Below are 23,213 nucleotides of genomic sequence, written 5' to 3'. Positions count from 1 at the left end.
CGAAGCAGCCTGATTGTATGAAATAGTAAATTGCAAACACTCACATTTGTGTAAATTGTGGCTGATATATAGCAAGCACATTTGTCTTCGTAACAATAAAATTACCAACCCTGTTTTTGGTTTAGAAACTTGAAATTGCAACCTAATATTTATAAGTATAATAAATATTAGTTTTTTCATTTGGTCCTGAAATAAAAGACGATTGTATTACGTTGCATGGCAGATTTCACAGATCTGTCAGTGTGATATTATGCAGAGCAAAACATGTTTTAAAAAGGTGTGTGTGTGTGTGTTTGAGGGAGAGAATATAGGTCAGTCTTTATCTCTTACATACCTCTTCTCAGCTGATAAGTAAAAACTGCCAGATTTCTGGAATTGTTTCATAAACCACAGTTGATGCGTGTGTATATGTGCTGATAGTTTAAGCACAGTGACAGAGTACAATAAATTTTTCCTAGTCATCTTTATTTATCATTAAAAAGATTTTAAAAAAAAACAATTGCAAAGAAAGTTTGGGTGAAGCTGTTTTCAGATCATCTGCCTCTGAAATAAAGTCTCCAATCAGGGTCAAGTGTCCTTAAACCAGCTTCCTCCCATGCTAATTTAGACAATTTCAGCCATCCCACTGACTATTTGATTTTGAAAACCAGGGAACTACACTGCGACCACAATGGTTGCATATGCAACCTTTTTAAAAGAAAATTGTGACTCTAATTTTTACGAGGTCGCAAATGTATCACTGATTATTTTTGTACCTATCTTATGTTTTGGGCAATATGCTATGGTTAACTATGAGCATTTATTAAAACAGAAATGTGTATTTTAAAAATACGTTTTATAACGTGCTCTGAGCATTCAACACATCAAGTTGACTTCAGCCCCGCGATGTGGGAAAACTGAACTGAGTAGCTGGTGACGCACGCGCTCCGTTCAGGGCGCACGCAGAGACGCGTCTCAAAGTCTTCTTTTGTACAGACAAATACATACTAAATAAATCAAAATACAGTGAACTGTGAGATATTATACCCAAAAATTCTTCATACTGTAGACTACCAGTAAAATTGATAAAAAAAAATAAATAAAAAAATTAGGGATCTGACCATGTTTGTTTTGCTTAAGTGTTTCTTTCTTTAATTGCTAATGCAACCTTTCACACCACAGACTGAACAAAATTAAGCATTGCTTGCTTGGTAACTGTTCAACAAAGTATTGATAGTTGTGTAAATGTTGTCATACTGACAGTTGTCTAAAGTTTTGGTTGATTCCATTACATATCTTTATAGAGCGTTAGTCGCGCAAGTGCCACCAGTGGAAAAGGTTAGCGTAGTTCCCTGAAAACCTATTTTTGTAAATTCATCTGCCGTTCAGTGCTGTTTAAGCAGAAAGCTTATATTTTTTTCATTTATATTCTTGGTGTAGGCGGTGCTGCTAACCAAATTGACTTACGTTACTGGCAAATGTCCAAACAAGAAGCCAAAAATACACTGAGCTTGCTAAGATAGGCCTTTTAATTGCAGAGAACCTCCTAACAAGACAAAAATTCCTATACTGTAACTAACTTAGCTTATGTTGAAATCCTCCTAATGACTGATGAAATTCTGTGTCAGGCTTCAGCATTTTTTTTTTTTTTTGTTGATTTGTTTTGTCTTTATTTTCTAACATCTTGTCTTGGTTTCCAGTTGCTTTCCAAGATTTAAGAAGCAAAATAGCATTTTAAGACAATAAGACACAGTCTCTTAAATTAAATGTATTATTCTTGATTCATTGACAAATAGTTTTTCATCTCAACAGGGTAAGAAAAAGCAATTTCATTTCAGATAATTTTTTGAAACTGCAATAACGTTGTTTTGAACATATTTAGATGGTTTTGCAGGAAAACAAGAAAAAAAAATACTCCGTCTATCTTTTCTCCAAACTGCTTATCCTGTGTAGGGTCGCATACCCTACCCAACGCAAGACAACACTTCTAACTGAGAAAATTATTTTTTGTGGTGCAGTTTGAAAAGATTTGTCCCATTGATTATTTGTGTGTGCATGCAATTTCAACACCCTCCTTTCACTCTCTCATACACTCTTTAACGACTCATCTCTCTCTCTCCCACTTTTTTCTCTTTATTCTTGTCTGTTGTGTTGGATTATGAAAAGAGCTTGGTGTAAAAGATGTTTCTAGGTCATGGCACTCCTTGCCGAAGCAGCATTTCCTGAGAGTTGTGTCATTGTTGCATTAATGCTTAAGCATAGGTGTCAACACAATATGTTTTGTGCATTTTCAATTCTTTGTCATCGGATATTACATTAAATGTTTAATGCAAAAATTGATAAAGTGAGTAAGCAGCACCTCAGTTCAAACCGTTTATGCTTTAGTCCAAAGCAGAATGATTATTGACTGGACTAAGGTGGAGATCAACAGTTCATGTGTATATAATTAGACTTGAGCTAAAACAGCTCTGATACACCCAGAATCTTCATCATTGTAAAGGTTGGCGTGAGAAACAATTGCAGGCAGTTAATGAATGAACGTGTAGCTCTGGATGATGAACAGGTTCTGTGGCGCATCAACAGATTCCTATGATTGAATTTGTTAAAAAATAAAAAATAAACAAAGGATGAAAATGTAAAATGTGAGTTTTATCAAACACATTCCATATAGCATGATGATTCTACACATTTTCACTGTGAAAGTAAAGTGAATCGGAACGGGGGAGATGGTAACTTTCACTTTTTTAATACAAATGTATCTGGTTTAAGAAACATATGGTTTATATACCATTAATAAACCTAAAGATTACATCATAATATTACATTTCATACAAGACAGAGTTACAATCAGTGAAACAGTTGAAAAAAAATAAATGTACTATTCACTTTGTCTCAAATAAGATCACATTTCATAGCAATGTTTTTCTTTAATATAATGATGTCACTAAATACATTTTAAAGGAAATATTTTAGCTGTCAGAGAGTAACATGTTTAAAGCAAAAGTCTGGATGGGACTTTTCATTTGTAATTATCAGAAATCTATTTTTTTAACTAATATAATACTTTTTAAAGTGATAGTTCACCCAAAAATGAAAATATCTGCTTACCCCCTGGACATCCAAGATGCAAGTGACTTTGTTTCTTCAGTAGGACACAAACCAAGATTTTAAACACAAACCGTTGCAGTCTATCACTCTTATAATGGAGGTTGATGGGATTCATGGCTAAAACATACAATAAAACAACGAAAGCATTCACAAACAAAAACCAAATTAAATCCTGTGATTTGTGTCGATTCATTGATGTGTAAAGACACAAAACAATCAGCCTGTGCAAGAAACTGAACAGTATTTCTATCATTTTTTGCTTCTGATTTACACAATGTCCCAACTGTTAGAACTCTCCTGAGCGCATCCTGTTGTGTGTGTGAGGAGGCTGCTTCTTCTTCTTGCTTTATGGCGGATCGCAGACGAGTGTCAGTGGTCCATTTGAGGTGGTTGTAATGCACTTGTAAGTCTGCGATCTGCCATAAAGCAAGCAGAAGAAGCACCAGGACGCACTCCAGAGAGTTCTAACAGTTCGGACACTGCATGATTCAGAGGTTAAAAAAAACCCCGATATAAATACGGTTCAGTTTCTTGCACAGACCGATCATTTGGTGTCTTTACACATCAATGTATCATCACAAGCCACAGGGTTTAATTTGGTTTTGTTTGTGTTTTTAACATTTCTCTTCTGAGTTTTCGACTGTACACTTAGATTTTTGGCTGATTTTTGATCACGAAGCACACAGTATGTGGTATCTCTGCTGGCTTTGGTGAAGTGTAATGTGTCTGGAGAAGTGCCAATGTTTTATTCATTTGACCGAGAGGGAGAGAGAGACAGAGAGAGAATATTTAATTAATGTCGGTGGTCTTTTTCCTTTTTTTCCAAACTTGTAAATACAGTTTAATAAAAAATAAAATATATAAAAATCACTAATTTGAAACTTTTTGTTGATTGTGTAGAAAAAGGTTTGCCCTTTCACAAAAAGGCAATGAACAAATGTTCTACTTGTATGATACTTTTAATATTGTTTATTATTATTCAATAAAACTTTGTGTTGTTTCATTGTCAGTAGTATATGTAAATGAACAATGTGTTTTCTTTTTCCAAGAAACGTGCACACAAGACTCCTGTTTTATTTTCCAGCAAAAATTCATGTGTACTAAAAAACATAGAGAGATGAAAAAGAAAAATGTATTTAAAAATATGCATAGGCCTACTTACAAGACCCTCTAGTCTATAAAAAGCCTTTTTGAGTTGAGATCACATGACCAGCCCAGTACTATGTACTTCGCATTGTCAGACACTTTCAGTTACAGAAATAAATTAGTCATGGACTAAAGCAATCATAAATACAACATAAAACCTGGCAACTAAAACATGCTTTTTGTTTTCTTCAACAGGTTCTTTTGTTTCAATCATTACCTTCATGGAGAGAGTTTTGCAAGTGTACATTAGCAAGAGAAGACAAGAGTCAAGATAAACAATATCTTGATGGTAAGCTAAGGACTGGCAAGCTGTAAGAACATAACTGCAGTCAACACCGGTGGCTTGCCATCAAAGATTTGTGAGTAGTGGCTAACCACTATCATCAGGTGGAGGTAGAAGACACGAATGGGACACGCTAGCCTTTCCAGACGGCCTGAATGGGAGAAGGAGTGAGCATGGACAACCTTTTGGAGTTTGGAGGCCTTTGTCCGTCCACCCGGAGGGAATGGGAGTGAGTCTATACTAGCATCTGCTTTCTACACACTTAGAATTAATTTTCCTTTTTCTATATGTTTTGTACGATTTTCAGAGTGCCAAAAATCAGTTTGAAATATAAAGTGTTTTCCTGTGATTCCCTCTCAGCACAGGCAGCTGTGTGGATGACTTAATGGATGAAGATGAGAAAGACAGAGCAAAAAGGTCTGTGTGTTTAGCTCTTCATAGCCGTAGTACACATTATTGTGCAATGTTGAATAATAAAATCCCACATTAGATTGTGAACCTTTGAACTTTAATTGTGTCCAGAGGTGATTAAGAAATCACACCTCTAAAAGCTCTTCACACTTTCACTCAACACAATAGATTTCCCTTGAGAAAAAGTGTCTAGGGATGAAAGAGAAAGAAGGGGAGTAATGAAAATTACAGATAATTGAAAGGGTTGAAAAGAAAAATTATATGTATTATATATATATATATATATATATATATATATATATATATATATATATATATATATATATATATATATATATATATATATATATATATATACCATAATTTTAGTACTATTTTTGTTTTTAGTCCCAATACAGCTACAAATGCTAATGGTCATGACTCTTGACATTTTCCTCTTATTATTATTATTATTAAAATGAGGGGGAAAATGTTCTCTGTAACATAAGTAAAAAAACAAAACAAAAAAAACAAGCTTTTATCAGTTTTCATGATGTTGTGCACCACAGATGGACTGTTACCAGCAAAGGTGTTTGCTCTTTCATTTTGAGACTTTATATAAACCATTAGCTGGAAGCCTATCCTGAAATTGAACTGAAATTTGTAAAATTGTTGTAGCATATAAGAGTGTGTAGTAGACATGTGTTTGTATTTCATTAGATATCTGGGATTCTCATTAGAAATCATGCACAAACACCATCATCGCATTCAGACATTTTCTTTTCGCAGATGTCTTCTTGTACTTTCAAAGCAGAATTATCATTAAAACTATGTAATTAAAAATGCTTTTTGTCCATCTCTCTCTCTCTCTCACTTTCTCTGCAGGGCGTCCCGTAATAAATCCGAGAAGAAGAGAAGAGACCAGTTCAATGTTCTCATTAAAGAGCTGTGTACGATGCTGCAGGGTCAAGGTCACCCCCGCAAGATGGACAAATCCACCATCCTGCAGAGAACCATTGACTTCCTGCAGAAACAGAAAGGTGAGGGAGAAAGGTCACATTAAAAAAAACCAGATGGAAAAATAAATGTAGTTTGATGGACATTTATGTTGGTGCATATTAACAGAAATTTCTTCTCCCAGTTTTTACTCTCATTGCCTTTAAAAATTATTTATTTTGGATATTTGAACAAAACTGAATTATATCCAACTCAAACATCAACATCAAAACATAATCTCTCAACGAAGCATCACCTGAAATCGTGAATCATGATTTTGTTCCTCATATTTGTATGTGCAAGGAATATTCTGCATATGTGTGGTCACATGCAGTTCTAGAGAGAAAAAAAAATCTTAATTCTTATAAACTTCCAGAGAAGTAAACCTCATAGAAGACAAGCTAATTGCAGATATTTTGTTTGGGAGATGGTTTGATTTGATTCGAATCGGTTTGTATAATCAGTGCCACAATTGATTTAAACTTTGAATGCGTTTTATTTCACTAATGCTAGGGTTTACACTCTGATTAATAATTTATTTTTGGTTTGAGAGGAGCTAACTTCTTCAGGCTCCTGTGAGTATCACTACAAACACCTTTGTGTGCCAAGAGCTGCTGTGTGTTGGGCCCAGTTCCATTTCCTGTCTGAATCCAGGGCACAGCTGTCAGGCCATCGGCAGAACGTTTACTGGCAGCAGATTTCACTGCTCCTATAAACAATCCCAGTGCCGTTTCCAACTTCCTTACTGTTTGATTGAAATTTCTTTTCATTTTCACCCATTCCATCCAAACCTATTAGTCCACACGATTCCTTTCTCAGAATTCCACAATCAAGTTCTCACAACATTGTCCCGCTGTTTGATGTTTTCCAGAGATCACGGCGCAAACAGAATGCTGTGAGGTCCGGCAGGACTGGAAACCTTCTTTCCTCAGCAACGAGGAATTCACCCAGTTAATGCTGGAGGTAAAGGAATCTTGTTACCGTCAAATCTGCTTCATCAACCTTCAGTTTCACTGTTGCCCTGTGCGAATACTCCACACTCCAGATGTATTTCTTAAGTACCTTGCTGTCAACACATCATGCATTTTGCGAGGCTATGAGATACCTTATAGCGCTGCTTCAGGCATAAATGGAGAGCCTGCTTAAAAAGAAACATTACAAATAAAGGAAACTCATGTAAGCTCATTCATGTAGCAGAAATACTGGATGTTAATAACCTGCAAATATACATTCATATAGCCTTAAAACCGGAAGCATTTTTGAATTATCCCCAGAGTTTCCAGAAACATTAAGGAAACATTCACACTCGAACACGTCCTTTCAAAAACAACCTCTGGCTCTTCTCGGTTTTGCCAAGGTACAAGTCTAGTAAATAAAGCATGTAAAAGCAGCAATGTGGAAGATGGTATGAGTTGGGGAATCCTTCATTTGTTTCTAAGAAAAAAAAAACACAGTGCAAACTCAAGAGGCTGACAATCAACATTCTTCAGCTACCAAGGTTTCTCAGAACCAGCTTTCTCAGCTGTGATGAATTGAATACACATTTATTACATTGTGTAAAACAATATTAAAATTTAAGTTCAGTCCTTCACTATATAATGACTGATGATTCAATACAGACAGAATATCCATTGTTAGATAAACAATTTCTTAAATAACAAATGGAACATTGCTATTAGTATTTTATTTTATTTTATGAGAATTTCTGCAGATTCATATGGATTTTTTTGTGTGTGTTATGACAGGCATTGGATGGCTTCCTAATAGCTCTTACCACAGATGGGAACATCATATATGTATCTGACAGTGTCTCGTCTCTCATTGGTCATCTACCGGTAAGTGAGGGATGTGATACCAATGCAATAAACCCCAATCCAATACATCCAAGAGGACTTGATTTGGTGCTTTACTTTTCATCAAATGAACTCATTACCTCTGAGAATGCCTTGACTAGTCTGATAAACTCATGTTATTAGTAATATAATTGTCATGATTTTCTAAACTTAGATAAGGCAGCCCACACACAGCAGGTTTTCTGTAGGCTGTTGACAACAGTCCTTAGGAAATGGCAATGCTTCCATTTTTTTTAGACCTTCAATTGTATTTGTGCAGTATCAAAAAATCATGAAATGTCAAGTGCTATGGCTCATGGAATATTTTTCTGAAATTGTGTGGAAAATATACCCCCAACTGAAGTGAAAGGTAATTGGCAGTTAAGTGGTTTCACTTATTACAGAAAAAAAGCCTATTTCATAAACCCAAATCAGTGTTCCTCTTTTCTTAATGCTGCAAATGCGTCAAAATCTATTCATTGTGTGATCACATGCTGCCAGTCTAATGAGATTTGCTTCCAGACTTTACCTTTATTTCAGTTCCTGCTGTGTGTGAGTTACAAATGCGGTCGAATGCTTCTGATGGATACTTTCATAACTGTCAAACCTACCTTGACCTTTGACCTTATTAAGTAGAGAGGAGGGCTTAGCAGACCCTTGTTATTGAGGAACAGGACAAGCTGAAAGCCATGTAACCATTATGGATCTACTCAGATTGTGCTAATATTTTTCAGATTTGTTTGAGATGGTGGTTGGGTTGGACAGAACTACTACCTCCTGTAACAGCAGAAAGCTTCCTTTGTCCACCAGGCAGTTTTAGAATTCTTATTCCGTGCCATTATAGTATTTATTAATAATATTCTGAATAGTATTTGATATGGTTTCATTATTAGTTTTTTATTAGTTTTACATATTATTTGATGTGTGATTGAGATTTAATGAGTTTTAATCATTTTAGCTTAACATTTCTAATTTATTTCAGCTTTATTCAAACGGACCTATTCCACATCATTTTCATTAAAAAAAAACACTTATATGACACTCTAATTGGTATTTTATTACCATTGCCTGAATTACAAATGGAAATGCAAAAAAAAAAAAAAAAGTTAACTTCTATAGAAGCTACCCAACTATGACATCATCTGCTTTTGAGAAACCCTTAAATGTGAAAAGGATCTATTACCGAAAGCTATTTTTAATAGATTTAGTTTTAATAGCAACACTGCCACAAGGTGGTATATTTTATGTAATTTTAATTGATAAACATTAATACTATAACTGCTAATTCCACTACTACTTTTAATAATAATAATGCTACTATGTGAATAATGTTACTACTAAGTGCTTAGTATTATGGGAAATGTAGTGCATTGTGTAGCACTAATGAAAGAGAGCAAGGAGTGACGTTGTCATGGATACTGCTGTGTCTCAGTCAGATATGGTGGACCAGAACATTTTGAACTTCCTGCCAGAACGAGAACATGGAGAGGTGTATAAACTTCTGTCATCACACATGCTCTTGACCGAGCCCTCTGCTGTGGACCTACTCAACAGCAGTAAGTATACATAGATGCACAGATCAACACACTCGCGCACACACACACACACAGATGTATGCAGTATACTGTGAGTGCGTGCTGTCTTAGTGGCTGGCTGTAGTGTGCTCTATGATTACACTCATGGCTAATTATAGAGGCTCAGTGCATGCAGTGTAACACAGATTATCTGTTACAACACCCTGATAATCCCACATACATCTCTTACCCTGACCCCAATCCATAAAACACACACACACACACTCACCAATACTGAGAGATAACAATACTGGTTGAAAAAACAGTCACTGTTGATTATTCACCTTCATCACCACCTCTTGTTTTACTGGCCACACTCGTTTGTGCACACACACACACATACACACACACACACACACACACACACACACACATAGAGACTGTTGAGACTTATTGTACTCTATTTTAGGATAATCATCAAAGTCACACTGGGGCCACAGCCGTAATAGAACATTAGCCTCAACCTTGTGTGTTCGTCTGACAAACCGAATTGCTGTTATATCAGCTGCTAACAGTCTCTTTCCTTTCCCTGTGCACTTTTTTTCTTTTCTTTCTTTCTTTCAGATGAGACACACGTAGAGTTCTGCTGTCATTTAGCAAGGGGAAACATTGACCCAAAAGAACCACCCACGTACGAACATGTCAAATTTGTTGGAGATTTCAAGTTTCATAATAACGGTGGGTTTTTATTTGTCACTTTTAGTACTCCCAGCCACATGCAACACAAACAGAGACACTAATAATTGATGGATAGATAAAAAAAAAATGTATGACTTGATTCTAGAAGTAAACTTCAGCTGTGATAACAAGCATTTGGAATGAACATGCATTTGTTTTTCTTTCTGTGTATTTAGTCGAGGAAGATATTTAATGAGGAGGAGGCATTTGCCTACATTGGAATTATTGGTTTATTTCCTCATTTGCATGTAGAAAGTCATTGTAAGGTTACATCTTTTCTAATAACAAATGTGAAAATGTGAAGAATCTTGGACAAGAAACATTCGAGCCATGGCCAGAACTATACTAGTTCTTGGTAATCACTTATTTACCATACGTACTTTATTATTCACTTTCTTATTTGGTTGGTATAAAAGATTTAAAATATACTTGAATTCCCTAGTGAAAAATAAATGTACTATAAATGTATTTGAAATGTTAAGTATACTACAGATACATTTACATATTTATGTACCTAATAAAAATACCATTTATATTAAAAAAAATAAAATACCCTTTATACTCAATTGTGCTTAAACTGTGCTGAAGTAGTGCTGATGTACTACAGATATACTGAAGTATATTTGTTTATGCTAAAGTGGAACTATTGCAAATATACTTTAGGTACACTTCAAATATCTTGCATTTAAAGATCAATGGCCACGTACACACTGCAGGTTTCAGGAGTGACATCCACATTAAATGCAGGAGTGTGTCCCATATATTATCGTTGCTTGTGTGTATGGAACAGCAGTCACTCAGGTAACCATAGCAACATTTTGACGTCTTGCGGGAGTCGATAAGAATTTATCCATTTGGTATCTGCCATTTTTCGGCTAATGACTTTTAGATAGTGCAATATATGTAAAATGTAGCTTGGTCTAAGAATAATACTTAATAATAAACAGAACATGTTTTCTTTGTGTCACAGTGCCTCTGTCCTCATGTAATGGTTATGAGCTGGCGTTCCCACGCACTCTGCAGTCCTCACTAGAGGAGCAGATCTGTCTTGTAGCCACAGTGAGACTCGTGACCCCTCAGTTCCTAAAGGTAACAGAGGAACCACCCCCACATACACAAGACACTGATTCACATGCACTTAAACGCATACGCACAAAATCAATGCACATACTGCTTGCGTTCATCCTTATGTCAAACTAAGGACAGACTTATTGCCTGTGTGTGTGTGTGTCATAGGATCTGTGCAACGTGGAGGATGTGTGTGATGAATTCACATCAAGACACAGCCTGGAATGGAAATTTCTCTTCTTAGATCATAGGTGAGTCAAATGCTGTTTCATTATGCAAACGACTCCTCTGATGTTGTGATTCTGCATGGTCTTTTATGCAAAGCTCATTTACGTCCATTTGAATCATGACTCCTCTCTGATTATGTCATTTATTTGATTCATTCATCAGTTGCTGACCCACTTACATCTGCTAATTCAGATTTTCCGCTGTCCCACGCATGGCTGCGAGGGCCAGTGATGTCATCAGATGTGCGTGTGCTTGAATCTGTTTTCACACTCGGATTTTAATATGGTGTTTTTATTCTGCTGTGGCCATTCATAAATTTCAGCATAGAGATTATTTACTCAAAAGGCGTTTGTGACCCCCAGAGAGTTACATAACGGTGTGTGTGCGAGTACTGGATGTTCCTGTTCCCTACAGTGCTATAATTGGACATTAGAGCTGTCTCGTCAAACTCACTTTTAAAGGAGAAGTGTGTCATTTCTACATCACTCACTCAAAATATTGTGGTTTTCAAACAGGTTTCCCAAATACTCCGTGTCTTTTTCATGCTCAGTCATACAGATATTCCTGTACCAGAAATCTTGCTTTTGGTTGAGCCAGTGTTGCTGTGTCAATCCGGTTAAGAAAAGTTTTTTGAAACACAATGTTTACATTGGGAAATTAACCTATACAGTTTATGAATATTTAACTTTCTCTGAAAGTCTTTTTTTTTAATGGAAAAAATGAATTGTTTGCTTTTTAAAATAGTCTTCTCATTAACACCATTATATTGTTCAAATCTGACTGATGCGTGAATGCAGAATGTGCACGAACACAAGAGGCGGGATTTATCTCATGAACCAATCAAGGCCAATCTAACCAGTCATGTACAATCATATCTCTCACGTGACTTGCCCCCATTCATTCTCCGTTACCCCACTCCAAACTTATGACACACCATATGGTTTCTGTTAGAACTCAATGGGCTCAGGGGAGGCAGGACAGATGCAGACTCCCACTGTAACTTTACCTGCTGGAATTGCTGTTGGACAATGCTTCTTTTATATGATTACCATAAAAAAAATACAATAAGCATTCTAAATATTTCTTCTTTTTTTGTACTTTTATACAACAAGAAAATTACATTTATTTAAAATAGATTAACAGTTATTTTAAATAAAAATAATATTTCAAAATATTACAGTGTTACGATATTTTGGATTAAATAACTGTACCCTTGGAGAATCTTAAGTGTCTCTTTATTTACACTCAGACACATACATGACTCAGTCAGCTATGGATACCCATCTTTCTTATTTCAGTGGTTCCCATGGTGATGAGTGTCTCCAGGTTCATCTGAGCCCCCATGATTCATTCCTTTAGTGCACTGCCAGTTTATTGGGTGTTAAAGTACATATATAAGACTGAGTTCTTGTTTTGTAAAATGGTTCAATACTTGGAATTGTGCATGTGCTGGTAGCAGCTCAGTAGAAGCATAGTATGAGTGGATAGTATGTACTGAATGTGTGTGTGTGTGTGTGTGTGTGTGTGTGTGTGTGTGTGTGTGTGTGTGTGTGTGTTCACAGGGCCTCTCCTATCATTGGGTACCTGCCGTTTGAGGTTTTAGGGACTTCGGGTTACGATTACTACCATGTGGATGACCTGGAGCTGATTGCTCAGTGTCATAAACAATGTGAGTGTTATATCTCTCGCTTCTTCTCTCTTTCTCTTTAAAAACTAGGTCAGTAAACTGTCTTGGAAATTTTGTTCTGTTTGTGTGAATCACAGAGGAGCTGAAAATGCCCCTACCAGGAAAGATGAAAGACCCTGTAAGAAGCTTTCAAATCATTTTTAGACACGACTGATCTTGTGTGTGTGTGTGTGTGTGTGTGTGTGTGTGTGTGTGTGTGTGTGTTTTTGCAGTGATGCAGTTTGGGAAAGGAAAATCCTGTTACTATCGGTTTCTGACTAAAGGGCAGCAGTGGATCTGGCTACAGACACACTATTACATCACATACCACCAGTGGAACTCCAAACCAGAGTTTATCGTCTGTACACACAGTGTGGTCAGGTAAAACACACACAATCATTATTTACCCATGTATATGGAAAGAATGTGCATGCCACACACTCTCATTTATATGTATATAAAAACAAAAAACATCTTTAAATAAAGCTCAAACACATTCAAGCTTTTTAAAATATTTTAGAATTAATAATATACAGATATCTGTGTGCAAATGCCTGTTCATAATTACTTCAAGAGTAGTTAATATTCTTGAACTAGTCAGCACAATTAATTCCCCGCTTTACAGTATCTGTTGTTTTTGTTTAAAATGTTTCCATCTAGTGGTAAGATTGTGTTACTACAAATCCTAGTTTGGCTTTCAAAATTGAGCATATTCTCAGAAATTCACTGCATTACAGGATCAGTCTAAAGCTTTTCACAATAAATATATGAAAAGTAAAAAAAAATACTTCTTCTCTATCTAAAGCTATGCTGAAGTCCGAGCAGAAAGAAGGAGAGAGATTGGATTGGAGGAAAGTTCATCTGATATGGCAACATCCTCAATCAAGGTCCTACACATGTCCAGAAAACACACAGTGCTTTACATTTGTTTAATAAATAGTTTTTCATGTTAAAGAAATAGATTACCAAAGATGTAGATTGATTTTTCACCAATGGATCCTCTGCAGTGAATGGGTGCCGTCAGAAGGAGAGACCAAACAGCTGATAAAAACATCATAATAATCCACAAGTAATCCACAAGACTCCAGTCCATCACATAAAACCTATGAAGAAGAAAAACAGTTTGGGATGATTTTAACTTCATACCGTTTCTACTTGCTAAAATGCCAGTTCTCTATCCATAATATAGCTTTCTACATAAAAAAAATCATCTTGTCTGGATCTTGAGAGAAATGTGTGCAGATCAAGCACCATTTGCAAGCCAAAACAGTTCTGAACAATTATATTGGTGTGTTTGGATGTGAGAGGACAACAGGGGATGAACTTTTTCTTTGGAGGAAGTATCAAGATGGATTTTCCATTATAGATTTTGGTGATGGTTGAAAGTTAAAATGCCTTAATGATAGATTTCATTCTCACAAACATGCAACATTTCACTTCAAAAAACATTAATTGATGGACTGGAATGGTGTGGAGTGTCGTGATTTTTGCCCAGTTGTTTGGACTATCATTCTGACGGCACCCATTCACTGCAGAGGATCCACTGGTGAGCAAGTGATGTAATGCTAAATTTCTCCAAATCTGTTCCAATGAAGAATCAACTCTTTATCTTGAATGGATTGAGGGTGACTGCAGATTTCCTTTAATGTGTTTTGTGTGCAGGGGCAGGAGGTGTTTTTGGACATGTGTCCTCCTTTAGAAGCTACACGGGAAAGAATCAGCAGCGCTCGATCAGTGTCATCACAGAGTTCTATAAAATCATCACACACAGCGCTGTCTGACTCTGCGTGTAAGTACAAACACACCTCCATTAAAACTCTGCACTTATGAGGTGCACTTGTGCATCAGGTGATATGCCTGTGCGTCTGTGTCCACAGCGAACTCATCAGTGAGGTACACAGAAGCATGCACATCTTCAAGGCAGTCTGCTTCCATTGGTCCTGAGAAGAGTTCCAGCAGATTGCCACATAATGGATCAAAGGTACAAACATGCACATCGTTATCTTCATCTTTATCCTTTATAGGTGCAGTCTTCAGTCTTATATGATCCTTCAGAAATCATTCTAATATGCTGATTTTTGTTCATTAAGAAACATCTCTTATTAGCATGTGGAAAACAGTTGTGTTGCTCAATATTTTGGTGGAAACTGTGATGATTTTTCTCAGGATTACTTGATGATTAGAGAATTCAAAAGAACAGCATTTATATGACTTAAAGATCTTCAGTAACAAAGTAAAAATCTTTACTCTTACGTTAGTTCAATTTAAAGCATCATTGCTGAATAAAACAACAATTTCCTTACAAAAGGGGACATTGGATTGGATGTTGCTATGAGCTGAGGGAGGACATGCTACTACGGGACAGTCACTCAGCACTTGTGGGCGGGGCTTGAGCAATATGACATCATACTGCTCTGAAAATTAAAACGGCTTTAATTATTGAGAATGTTTAGATTTTTTTTTTTTTGGGGGGGGGGGGGGGGTCAAAAATTAAATACCCCCTCCCCCACCCAAACTTTATGGTCGTGTGTGTGTGTGTATTTGATTGTTTTGTCTCTATGTTTTAGACCCTGCTTCAGAGGCAGAGCTCTTCTGAGCCCCCGTCACTCTCCCCTTCCTGCAGTCAGCATTCCACTGTGGTCAGTCTCTCTCAGCTGCTCTCTTTCTTTCCCTACTTTTTCCTTTTTTCTCTCTTTTTGTGTAAGTAAAGCTACAGTTTAGTGTTTGTTCTAATCTTAGAATAGAAAAGACTGTCAACATTTTACCGTTGACTGGGTGATGGGTACTAATTTAGAACCTCCCACATATTTCTGCTGAAGGAATGGAAGTTTAGGCCTATAAAAATGGTTTCCACTGGTCCCATAAACCTGCTGGACTTAACCCAAGGACTGCTAATATTACAGTTGTAATGCTGTCCATGCATACAAAAAGCTGCCACTTTGTCCATCTAAAATAAAATCTGAATAAGATTTGTGAATGTACTGTCCATTGATTGCTATTAATTCTATTTGTTATAACTTCTGCCCATTGCAGCTCACAGTGGCATTCAAAATAGCTTTTCAAAATGTTACGCAATAATGTAGAAACAATAGCCAGATTTGAAAGAAGAATACAGTTTCCAAAAGCGTTATGTGTTTGCTCCTTTTGTATATTTGAGTGTGTGTTCTCAGTGTTTTGTGTGGATATGGGTTGCAGACACAATCTCTGTACAGATTCCAGCAGCCTCAGTTAGGCGTCATGCATCAGCTGAAAGAGCAGCTAGAAGAGCGGACACGTATCCTACAGGCCGACATCAAAACACAGCAACAAGAGCTGCACGACATTAAAGAGAAACTACAACTTGCTAATCTACAGGTACAGGCACAGAATTATAAACATGCTTGTTGTCTTTATTTGTGCAAACTGGGGACAGATAGAATACTTCAAACATAGAAAATAATGTAAAAAATATATAAAGAAAAAAATATATATATATATACATATTTTTTGGACTATAAGTCGCACCTGAGTATAAGTCGCATCAGTCCAAAAATACGTCATGATGAGGAAAAAAACATATGTAAGTCGCACTGGACTATAAGTTGCATTTATTTAGACCCAAGAACCAAGAGAAAACATTACTGTCTACAGCCACGAGAGGGCGCTCTATGTCTTCAGTGTAGACTACAGGAGGACTGAGCAGCATAGAGCGCCCTCTCGTGGCTGTAGACGGTAATGTTTTCTCTTAATTAATTTCTCTTGGTTCATGTCAAATTATTTAGGTAAATAAGTCGCACCTGACTATAAGTCGCAGGACCAGCCGAACTATGAAAAAAAGTGCGACTTATAGTCCGGAAAATACGGTATACACTTTCTTCATTTGTTTTTGAAATAATTATATTATGCACACCTAGGCTGCATTTAAATCACAGTAGAAACTGTTATATTTAGAAATATTAATAGTTAAAAAAAAAAAATTATTTTAATTTTGATATGTTTAAAAATGGTATTTATTTCAGCAGCCATTACTCCAGTCTTCAGTGTCACATGATCCTTCAAATATAACATGCTATTTTAATCAGTTCTTATATGCTAATTTACTGCTCAAGAACCATTTGTTGCAAGTATCAAACAGTTACTACTTTTGAACTGTAGTATAGTTAGACCATATTCCTACTTTGTGGGAAAAAAAGCTACTGTTTTCAGAGAGAAAGTTTGTTATGGAGTCTGACTTTTAATCTGCCTGGGTCTCTGTGTTTGCAGATGTTACTCCAGCAGCCGATACAGGGAGAATTTGCCAGTTCTGGTCTGCAGCAGCAGGGTCCAGGCAGGCCGTCCCAACACAGCACCCAGCCCAAACCTCAACACTGTGTTTCGCATTCATCACACACACTACTCCGAGAACAGCCTAGTAGCTTATCTGCTCAGGTACACATTACACACAACACACACACATAAATATTACTCACTCGCAGACTCGTTCAATTATGGATGTCTTTTTGTGTGTGTTTAGGGCCAGCAGAGACTGGTTCAGACTGGACACATGCAGGCCGTCAGTGTTCCAATGCAGACACACACCAGTCTCACCACACCCTTCTATAGCAACCCAATGATGTTCTCACCCAACCACGGACACCGAACCCAACAGGACACACAATGCCAAAGACTCACACACACAGACTACAGCCAGGAAGGACAGCTACGGTAACAACACACCTTAAACAAAGTGTACTCTGGCAGAAGAACATTGCAAAGGCCTATTCACACCAAGACGAATGTTCAGTGTGAAAATTTGGTTGAATAGCCTTGAAAAATCAAGATCCTAACCTTTATCCTAACTCAGAAATCTTTTATAAATTGTTAAAATATTGGTATGAAAGTGGTGACATTGGTAACCCATACTTGGAATTGATGCTCTGCATTTAACCCATCCAAGTGCGCACACACAGCAGTGAGTAGGGAACAAACACACACCGTGAACACATACCCGCAGTATAGCAGTGGGCAGCTAATTGTTCCAGCACTCGGGGAGCAATTGTGGGGGTTCAGTGCCTTGCTCAAGGGCACTTCAGCCATGGGTACTGAGGGTGGAAGAGCACTGTTCATTCACTCATTCACCCCCACCTACAACTCCTGCCACCACTGACACTCAAACCTGCGACCTTCGGGTTACAAGTCCGATTCTCTAACCATTAGGCCACAGCTGCCCATGTGTCCAGGATGACGTGAGTCCAGAAAATGTTGTGTAAACTGTAATGTTTTTTTTTTTCAAAGGCATAAATTTAATTTAATTATGTGTGGTATGAGTAAATAGTGCTTATAAACAGCTGTTGAGATAGTATTCTCAAATTCTGTCATTAATTACTCACCTGACATGAAAGAGAAGTTAAATAAGTCATTATTTTTATTTTCTTTGCACACAAAAATATACTGATAGCTTCATAACATTACAGTTGAACCACTGATGTCATGTGGACTGTTTTACACCTTTCTGGCCCTTGAACCTGTCAGTTGCATTGCTGTCTATTTCCGCATTTCCACCAAAATTACCCAGAACAATTGTACCAGGAACTTTTTTTAGGTCTTTTCGCATGGCAGGAACCTTTTCATAGTACCAGAACTAATCGTGGAACTACCCACCTTTCTGCGTTTTCGCACCGCAGAAACCAGGTGTGATTTTAGTACCGCACTGACTTTTTCGAGAACCGAATTAGCTCCTACTCCGGAGCAGGGTCTAACCAGCACAACTGGTACTTACCATGACGTAAGTAGACTTTGATTGGCCAGACACGTTCAAAAAAATCTTAATTTGTGTTCTGAACATGAACGAAGTTCTTAATGGTTTGGAACAACATGAGGGTGAGTAGTTAATGACAGAACTTGTATTTTTGGGTCAACTATCCCTTTAATACAGTATCTCTGATTGGAATAGCAGTTTCTAATGACATTTGAACTATTTTATTAAAATATAACTATTCTTTGGCTGTTTTCAATAAATAATATATTACAGATCCATGATAGACTAGTAACAAACTAATTTAGCCATGACTTTACTGGGAACAACAGAATAAGAGGTGTTTTCTGGTTTCTGGTAGAGTGAGGGATCATGATTGGCTGATTTTGGTAATGAATTACTACAGAATGTGTAATTATAACAAACACGTTCCATGATCTGATCAGTAATGTCACACGGGGTGTTTTTGGATTGGTAGGATGCTACTAAACCAACCAATGCAGACGCTTGTACCAGACAGCAATGGGGGGGCCCAGTCTTCCCAATGCAGCTCAACTATTCAACAAACCAAGTGAGTGTGTTTGAGCATGAAGGCCCCATTAAAAATGAACATGAAGTCATAGACCAAATGGTTGGCTAAATTTGGAAGAGCATACTACTTTTGCTATTTATGTCGTAACAGAAGTAGTACGAGTAGTATGCTAGCATAGTATTTGAAATTCACTAAAAATGTTTGTGTTACAGATATCCTCTGGACCAGCAGATGATGGCTCCTTCCTTCCCTGTGCAGCAGGTGAACTGTAATGCTGTGCTCGTCCCTTCCCCTGTCTTCACCTCACCAATCATGATCCCCCATAATAGTTTCATCACCCATCAGGCCACGCCCACCTACACGCCTCACCTGTCGGCTGCCCCACACAGTTTACCACTACAACAACCTCAGCAGTTCTTTCAGGTAAAAATTATTGTGATTCAGATGTACGAATCATATGTGACCCTGGACCACAAAAACCAGTTATACCTCACATGAAAGCTAAATAAATAAGCTTTCCATTGATATGTTGTTTGTTAGGATAGGACAATATTAGAAAATCTGGAAATCTGAGGATGCAAAAAAAAATTCGAAATATTATATCTTAGCGATGCATGTTACTAATTAAAAATTAAGTAGGAAATTGAAAAAATGTCTTCGTAGAACATGATCTTAACTTAATAACCTAATGATTATTGGCATAAAAGAAAGATCGATCATTTTGACCCATATTAATATACCTGTGCTTCTTATGACTGGTTTTGTGGTCCAGGGTCACTTATTTTCTTGAATCATCTTGTCTGATTCATATGAATGCCTCAAAAACATGGTTACCTTTCTCTTTCTGTCTTGAAGATGCAGCCTCAGGGTCTGATTCAGAGTGCTCCCACTCAGGCCTTATTCCACACCCCTAGCATTCCACAGCAAAGCACTGTGGGATATGTACAGCCACAACAACAGCAGCAGCAGCATCATCACTCACAGTCGGGCAACCTGTCAGACTACAGAAACATGCTCCCACGGTAGCCCCGCCACCTGGGAAAAGCCAACAGGTTGCCAGGAAAGCGCGTTGAGCATTTAGCTCTGAAAGGCATGATGGGATGGGACTCTCTCGGCTCAGGGGAAGGCTCGTTCCAGAGCCAAACCAAAATCGAGAAAGCCAAAGTTCCCATGACAGCAAATGATGGTGATAACGGCACAAGGCTTAAGGACTCTGCCTGGCCTTGACTGCACACAGAGGATGCTGGGATACGTAGGAAGAGCCAGCAGGAACACAGGGGTCAAGTCAAGCAGGCGCTTTGATCAGTACGTAAAGGACAGGAAGCCGTGGAGGGTTTTTGGTACTGTAATATTACAGTAATCTGGATTTTTCAACACATAAATAAGACAAAATCAACAAATCAAGTAATGCCTTGACAGAGCGTAAACTCCACTGCGTGTGTTCTGTCCTCAACTGCTTCTAAAATACAAACTAAAAGAGAAATCCCCCCACAGAAAAGAAGAAAAATACACCGTCATGAACTGATTTCATGCATCATATTTCATGTGTGTGCAGATGGTAGGAGCTGGGCATAATTCAGCGAAGACCCAAATATATTTCAAAAACATTTGGCTTCCTGTTATCATCTGCAGAGCTCGTCGGCAATCTCCTGTAGTTATGTTAACGCTATTGTAAAGAAACTTGAAACACATTGTATATTTAAAATATTTAAGAACAATTTCGCACTAGGGCAAACTTTCCTACCGCTGAGTTCAACTCAATCCCTGTTACTCTTTGTTTCTCGAATTCACTGTACTGTATGTAGAGTTTCTCCACATATTCAGTTCCGGAGCATCGTATTTCAGTACTTTTTATTTCATATTAAGGTTCTGAATATAGCTGGTCAAGGAGAAGCATGTTGGCTTCCCTGATCAAACAGTTCTTTGAGTTTTCAGATATCCACACAGTAAATCTACATTGATTTGATGTCAATATGAGCACAACAGATGTGCTTTAAGATTTAGTTTCAGTATTACACAGGGATGAAGCTCTGTCTAATTTATGCTTCGTATTAGAGGGACTTTGTGATTGTTTTATGGTGGCGGGTGTAAGTGCCGCAGCAGTTAAACTGCAAAAATGAAGATGTAAAATAAGACGGTAATGCAGGTTTAATGATTGAAGACAATCATAATGTCAGGGCTGCAGAAATGGAAATGTTCTCATCTGCCTGTCACTTGGGCAAAGTGTTTGACAAATACAACTCAAATATTAGTAAAAAAAAAAAAACTTATTTAATTTTTTTCCCCCCATTACATTTATTTTATTTTATTTATTTTTTGGGGAGAGAGTTGATATATACATGAAAGTGTCAGGCAAAGGGCAAAAATGTTAAGAGGTTCTGCAATGTACAGATATGCAAAAAGGCAAAAATCTTGACAATCAGAAAAGCATTTACATTTTTTTCTTTGCTGGCACTTTACTCCATCCTGTCATGCATGGCACATTTAAGGGCTGGTGCTGATTATTAAATTTTTTAAATCAAATTCTGTTCAAGACAGTCTAAGATCATGTTCCCTTCTGTATGCTGTGCAATACAAATCGAAAAACAAGAAAGAGTGTGTAATTTATACTTCTCTAAAATAATTGTTTTTGTCTTGTATTAGCAAGAAACGCTTAGTTTTGGTAAAAGCCAGCGTGTATTATGGTACAAAAATCTCCCCAACATTCCTTCAGTCCTGTCTAGAAAGTGTGAAACTGCCCGACTCTCTCAGGTGTGACATCTCCACACAGGTTTCTAGCTTGTTAATAAATAAATAAAATCTGGTCTAGGTTGGTTACTAGATGATCATTAGCTGCTCCAACCATCTAAGACCAGCAACAAACCAGACGGAGGAGCTATAAAACATTAATTTTAAAATGAGTAGGACAAATAAATCCAAAGGTTGAGACTTATGCCAGTTGCCACTGTGATGGCTATATAGAGTGTACATTGTCCCCGGAACAAAATGAGCTGTTAAAACCTTCATTTATTGCCCATTTGTGGTGTTTTAATGAAATTGTATTTAAGACTGAAATGTTTCTTGAGTTAAAGGTTTGATTGTTTTGCAGGTGTGTTTGTGTTCATTGATTGGGTTGTAAGTAGATGGAAACTGTACTGACTCTCTCATCTTTGTTCTCTTTCTCTGTGAAACTATGCTCTGGTTGTGGAAACTGCACTTTATTCTTTTTCCTTTCTTTATGTATTTTGCTTTGTGTGCTCTCTCTCTCTCTCTCTCTCTCTCTCTCTCTCTGGCCTGATTTTCTCCCCAAAAGTGTCTGTTCTGATGAGGTTTTAGGCCTCATGGATTCGTGAGTGTGTGTGTTATGTGTTACCTGATCAGGTGACATTGTCAATGCATTTATATTCTCCCAGGTGAGGGGGAGGAGACAGAAAATGACACCTGGCATAAACAGCCATCTCTGCTGATACTCTGCAGAAAATACATTTATGATATTGTAATATAAGATATACAAAAAAATGTCTAGAAAAATATAGTTGTTTATTTTATAAGATGTCAAATAGATTGAACTAAATTTATATGCAGCGTATGATTTGAAAGTAAAAACAGAGGTATTTTGTAACAGATTAATTATTGAAGTGTCTTACTTTTGGGGGGACGTAAAGCTTTCTGTTTGTCAGTTCAGCGAGTTGATGTTGCACAGTCAATGTATGGCTTGTTTTTCCCCCTTTTATTCTTCTGTGTACATATACCAACACGACAAGCTTTAACATATTGTTAATATTGTTTTAAAAGAAATTAATAATAAAAAAAGTTTACATTCTGAAACCGTTTGGATGTTATACCGACTCTTAATTACTTTAAAATACATAGGATTTTGCATAAAATATAACAGTTTATATAAAAGTAATACACATTTTAAATGATGTATGTATTACTTATTACTTCTATATAAACATTTGTTATATTTTATGTAAACATTAGTTATTTCAGTTTATATATATTACATTGTTTAGATCACGATAAAATTAGGTCGTTATA

At 37.0% G+C, this 23,213-nt stretch overlaps 1 protein-coding gene across 2 annotated transcripts in view; it reads left to right on the top strand.

Annotated features, from left to right (window-relative positions):
• The window catches only part of npas2 (neuronal PAS domain protein 2), a 47,680-nt gene extending 24,684 nt beyond the window's left edge, over window positions 1–22,996 (top strand). For both annotated transcript variants that reach the window (XM_026210727.1, XM_026210728.1), the window contains exons 2-22: window positions 4,429–4,745; window positions 4,877–4,933; window positions 5,792–5,946; window positions 6,774–6,865; window positions 7,648–7,737; window positions 9,167–9,290; window positions 9,873–9,986; window positions 10,957–11,075; window positions 11,223–11,305; window positions 12,845–12,951; window positions 13,182–13,329; window positions 13,754–13,835; window positions 14,611–14,737; window positions 14,826–14,929; window positions 15,516–15,587; window positions 16,144–16,302; window positions 17,191–17,355; window positions 17,441–17,631; window positions 19,140–19,232; window positions 19,406–19,616; window positions 20,049–22,996. In XM_026210727.1, coding sequence (XP_026066512.1) covers window positions 4,672–4,745; window positions 4,877–4,933; window positions 5,792–5,946; window positions 6,774–6,865; window positions 7,648–7,737; window positions 9,167–9,290; window positions 9,873–9,986; window positions 10,957–11,075; window positions 11,223–11,305; window positions 12,845–12,951; window positions 13,182–13,329; window positions 13,754–13,835; window positions 14,611–14,737; window positions 14,826–14,929; window positions 15,516–15,587; window positions 16,144–16,302; window positions 17,191–17,355; window positions 17,441–17,631; window positions 19,140–19,232; window positions 19,406–19,616; window positions 20,049–20,219 — 2,538 coding nt within the window. In that variant the 5' untranslated portion in view covers window positions 4,429–4,671 and the 3' untranslated portion in view covers window positions 20,220–22,996. The remainder of the gene's footprint in view (window positions 1–4,428; window positions 4,746–4,876; window positions 4,934–5,791; window positions 5,947–6,773; window positions 6,866–7,647; window positions 7,738–9,166; window positions 9,291–9,872; window positions 9,987–10,956; window positions 11,076–11,222; window positions 11,306–12,844; window positions 12,952–13,181; window positions 13,330–13,753; window positions 13,836–14,610; window positions 14,738–14,825; window positions 14,930–15,515; window positions 15,588–16,143; window positions 16,303–17,190; window positions 17,356–17,440; window positions 17,632–19,139; window positions 19,233–19,405; window positions 19,617–20,048) is intronic.
• The last annotated feature ends 217 nt before the right edge of the window (window positions 22,997–23,213 follow it).

This window comes from Carassius auratus, chromosome 30 (assembly GCF_003368295.1).
Source record: "Carassius auratus strain Wakin chromosome 30, ASM336829v1, whole genome shotgun sequence".
In the NCBI taxonomy this organism is placed as follows: Eukaryota; Metazoa; Chordata; class Actinopteri; order Cypriniformes; family Cyprinidae; genus Carassius; species Carassius auratus.
Note: the sequence above shows the minus strand (reverse complement) of the source record. Positions and strands in the feature narration are given on the sequence as shown.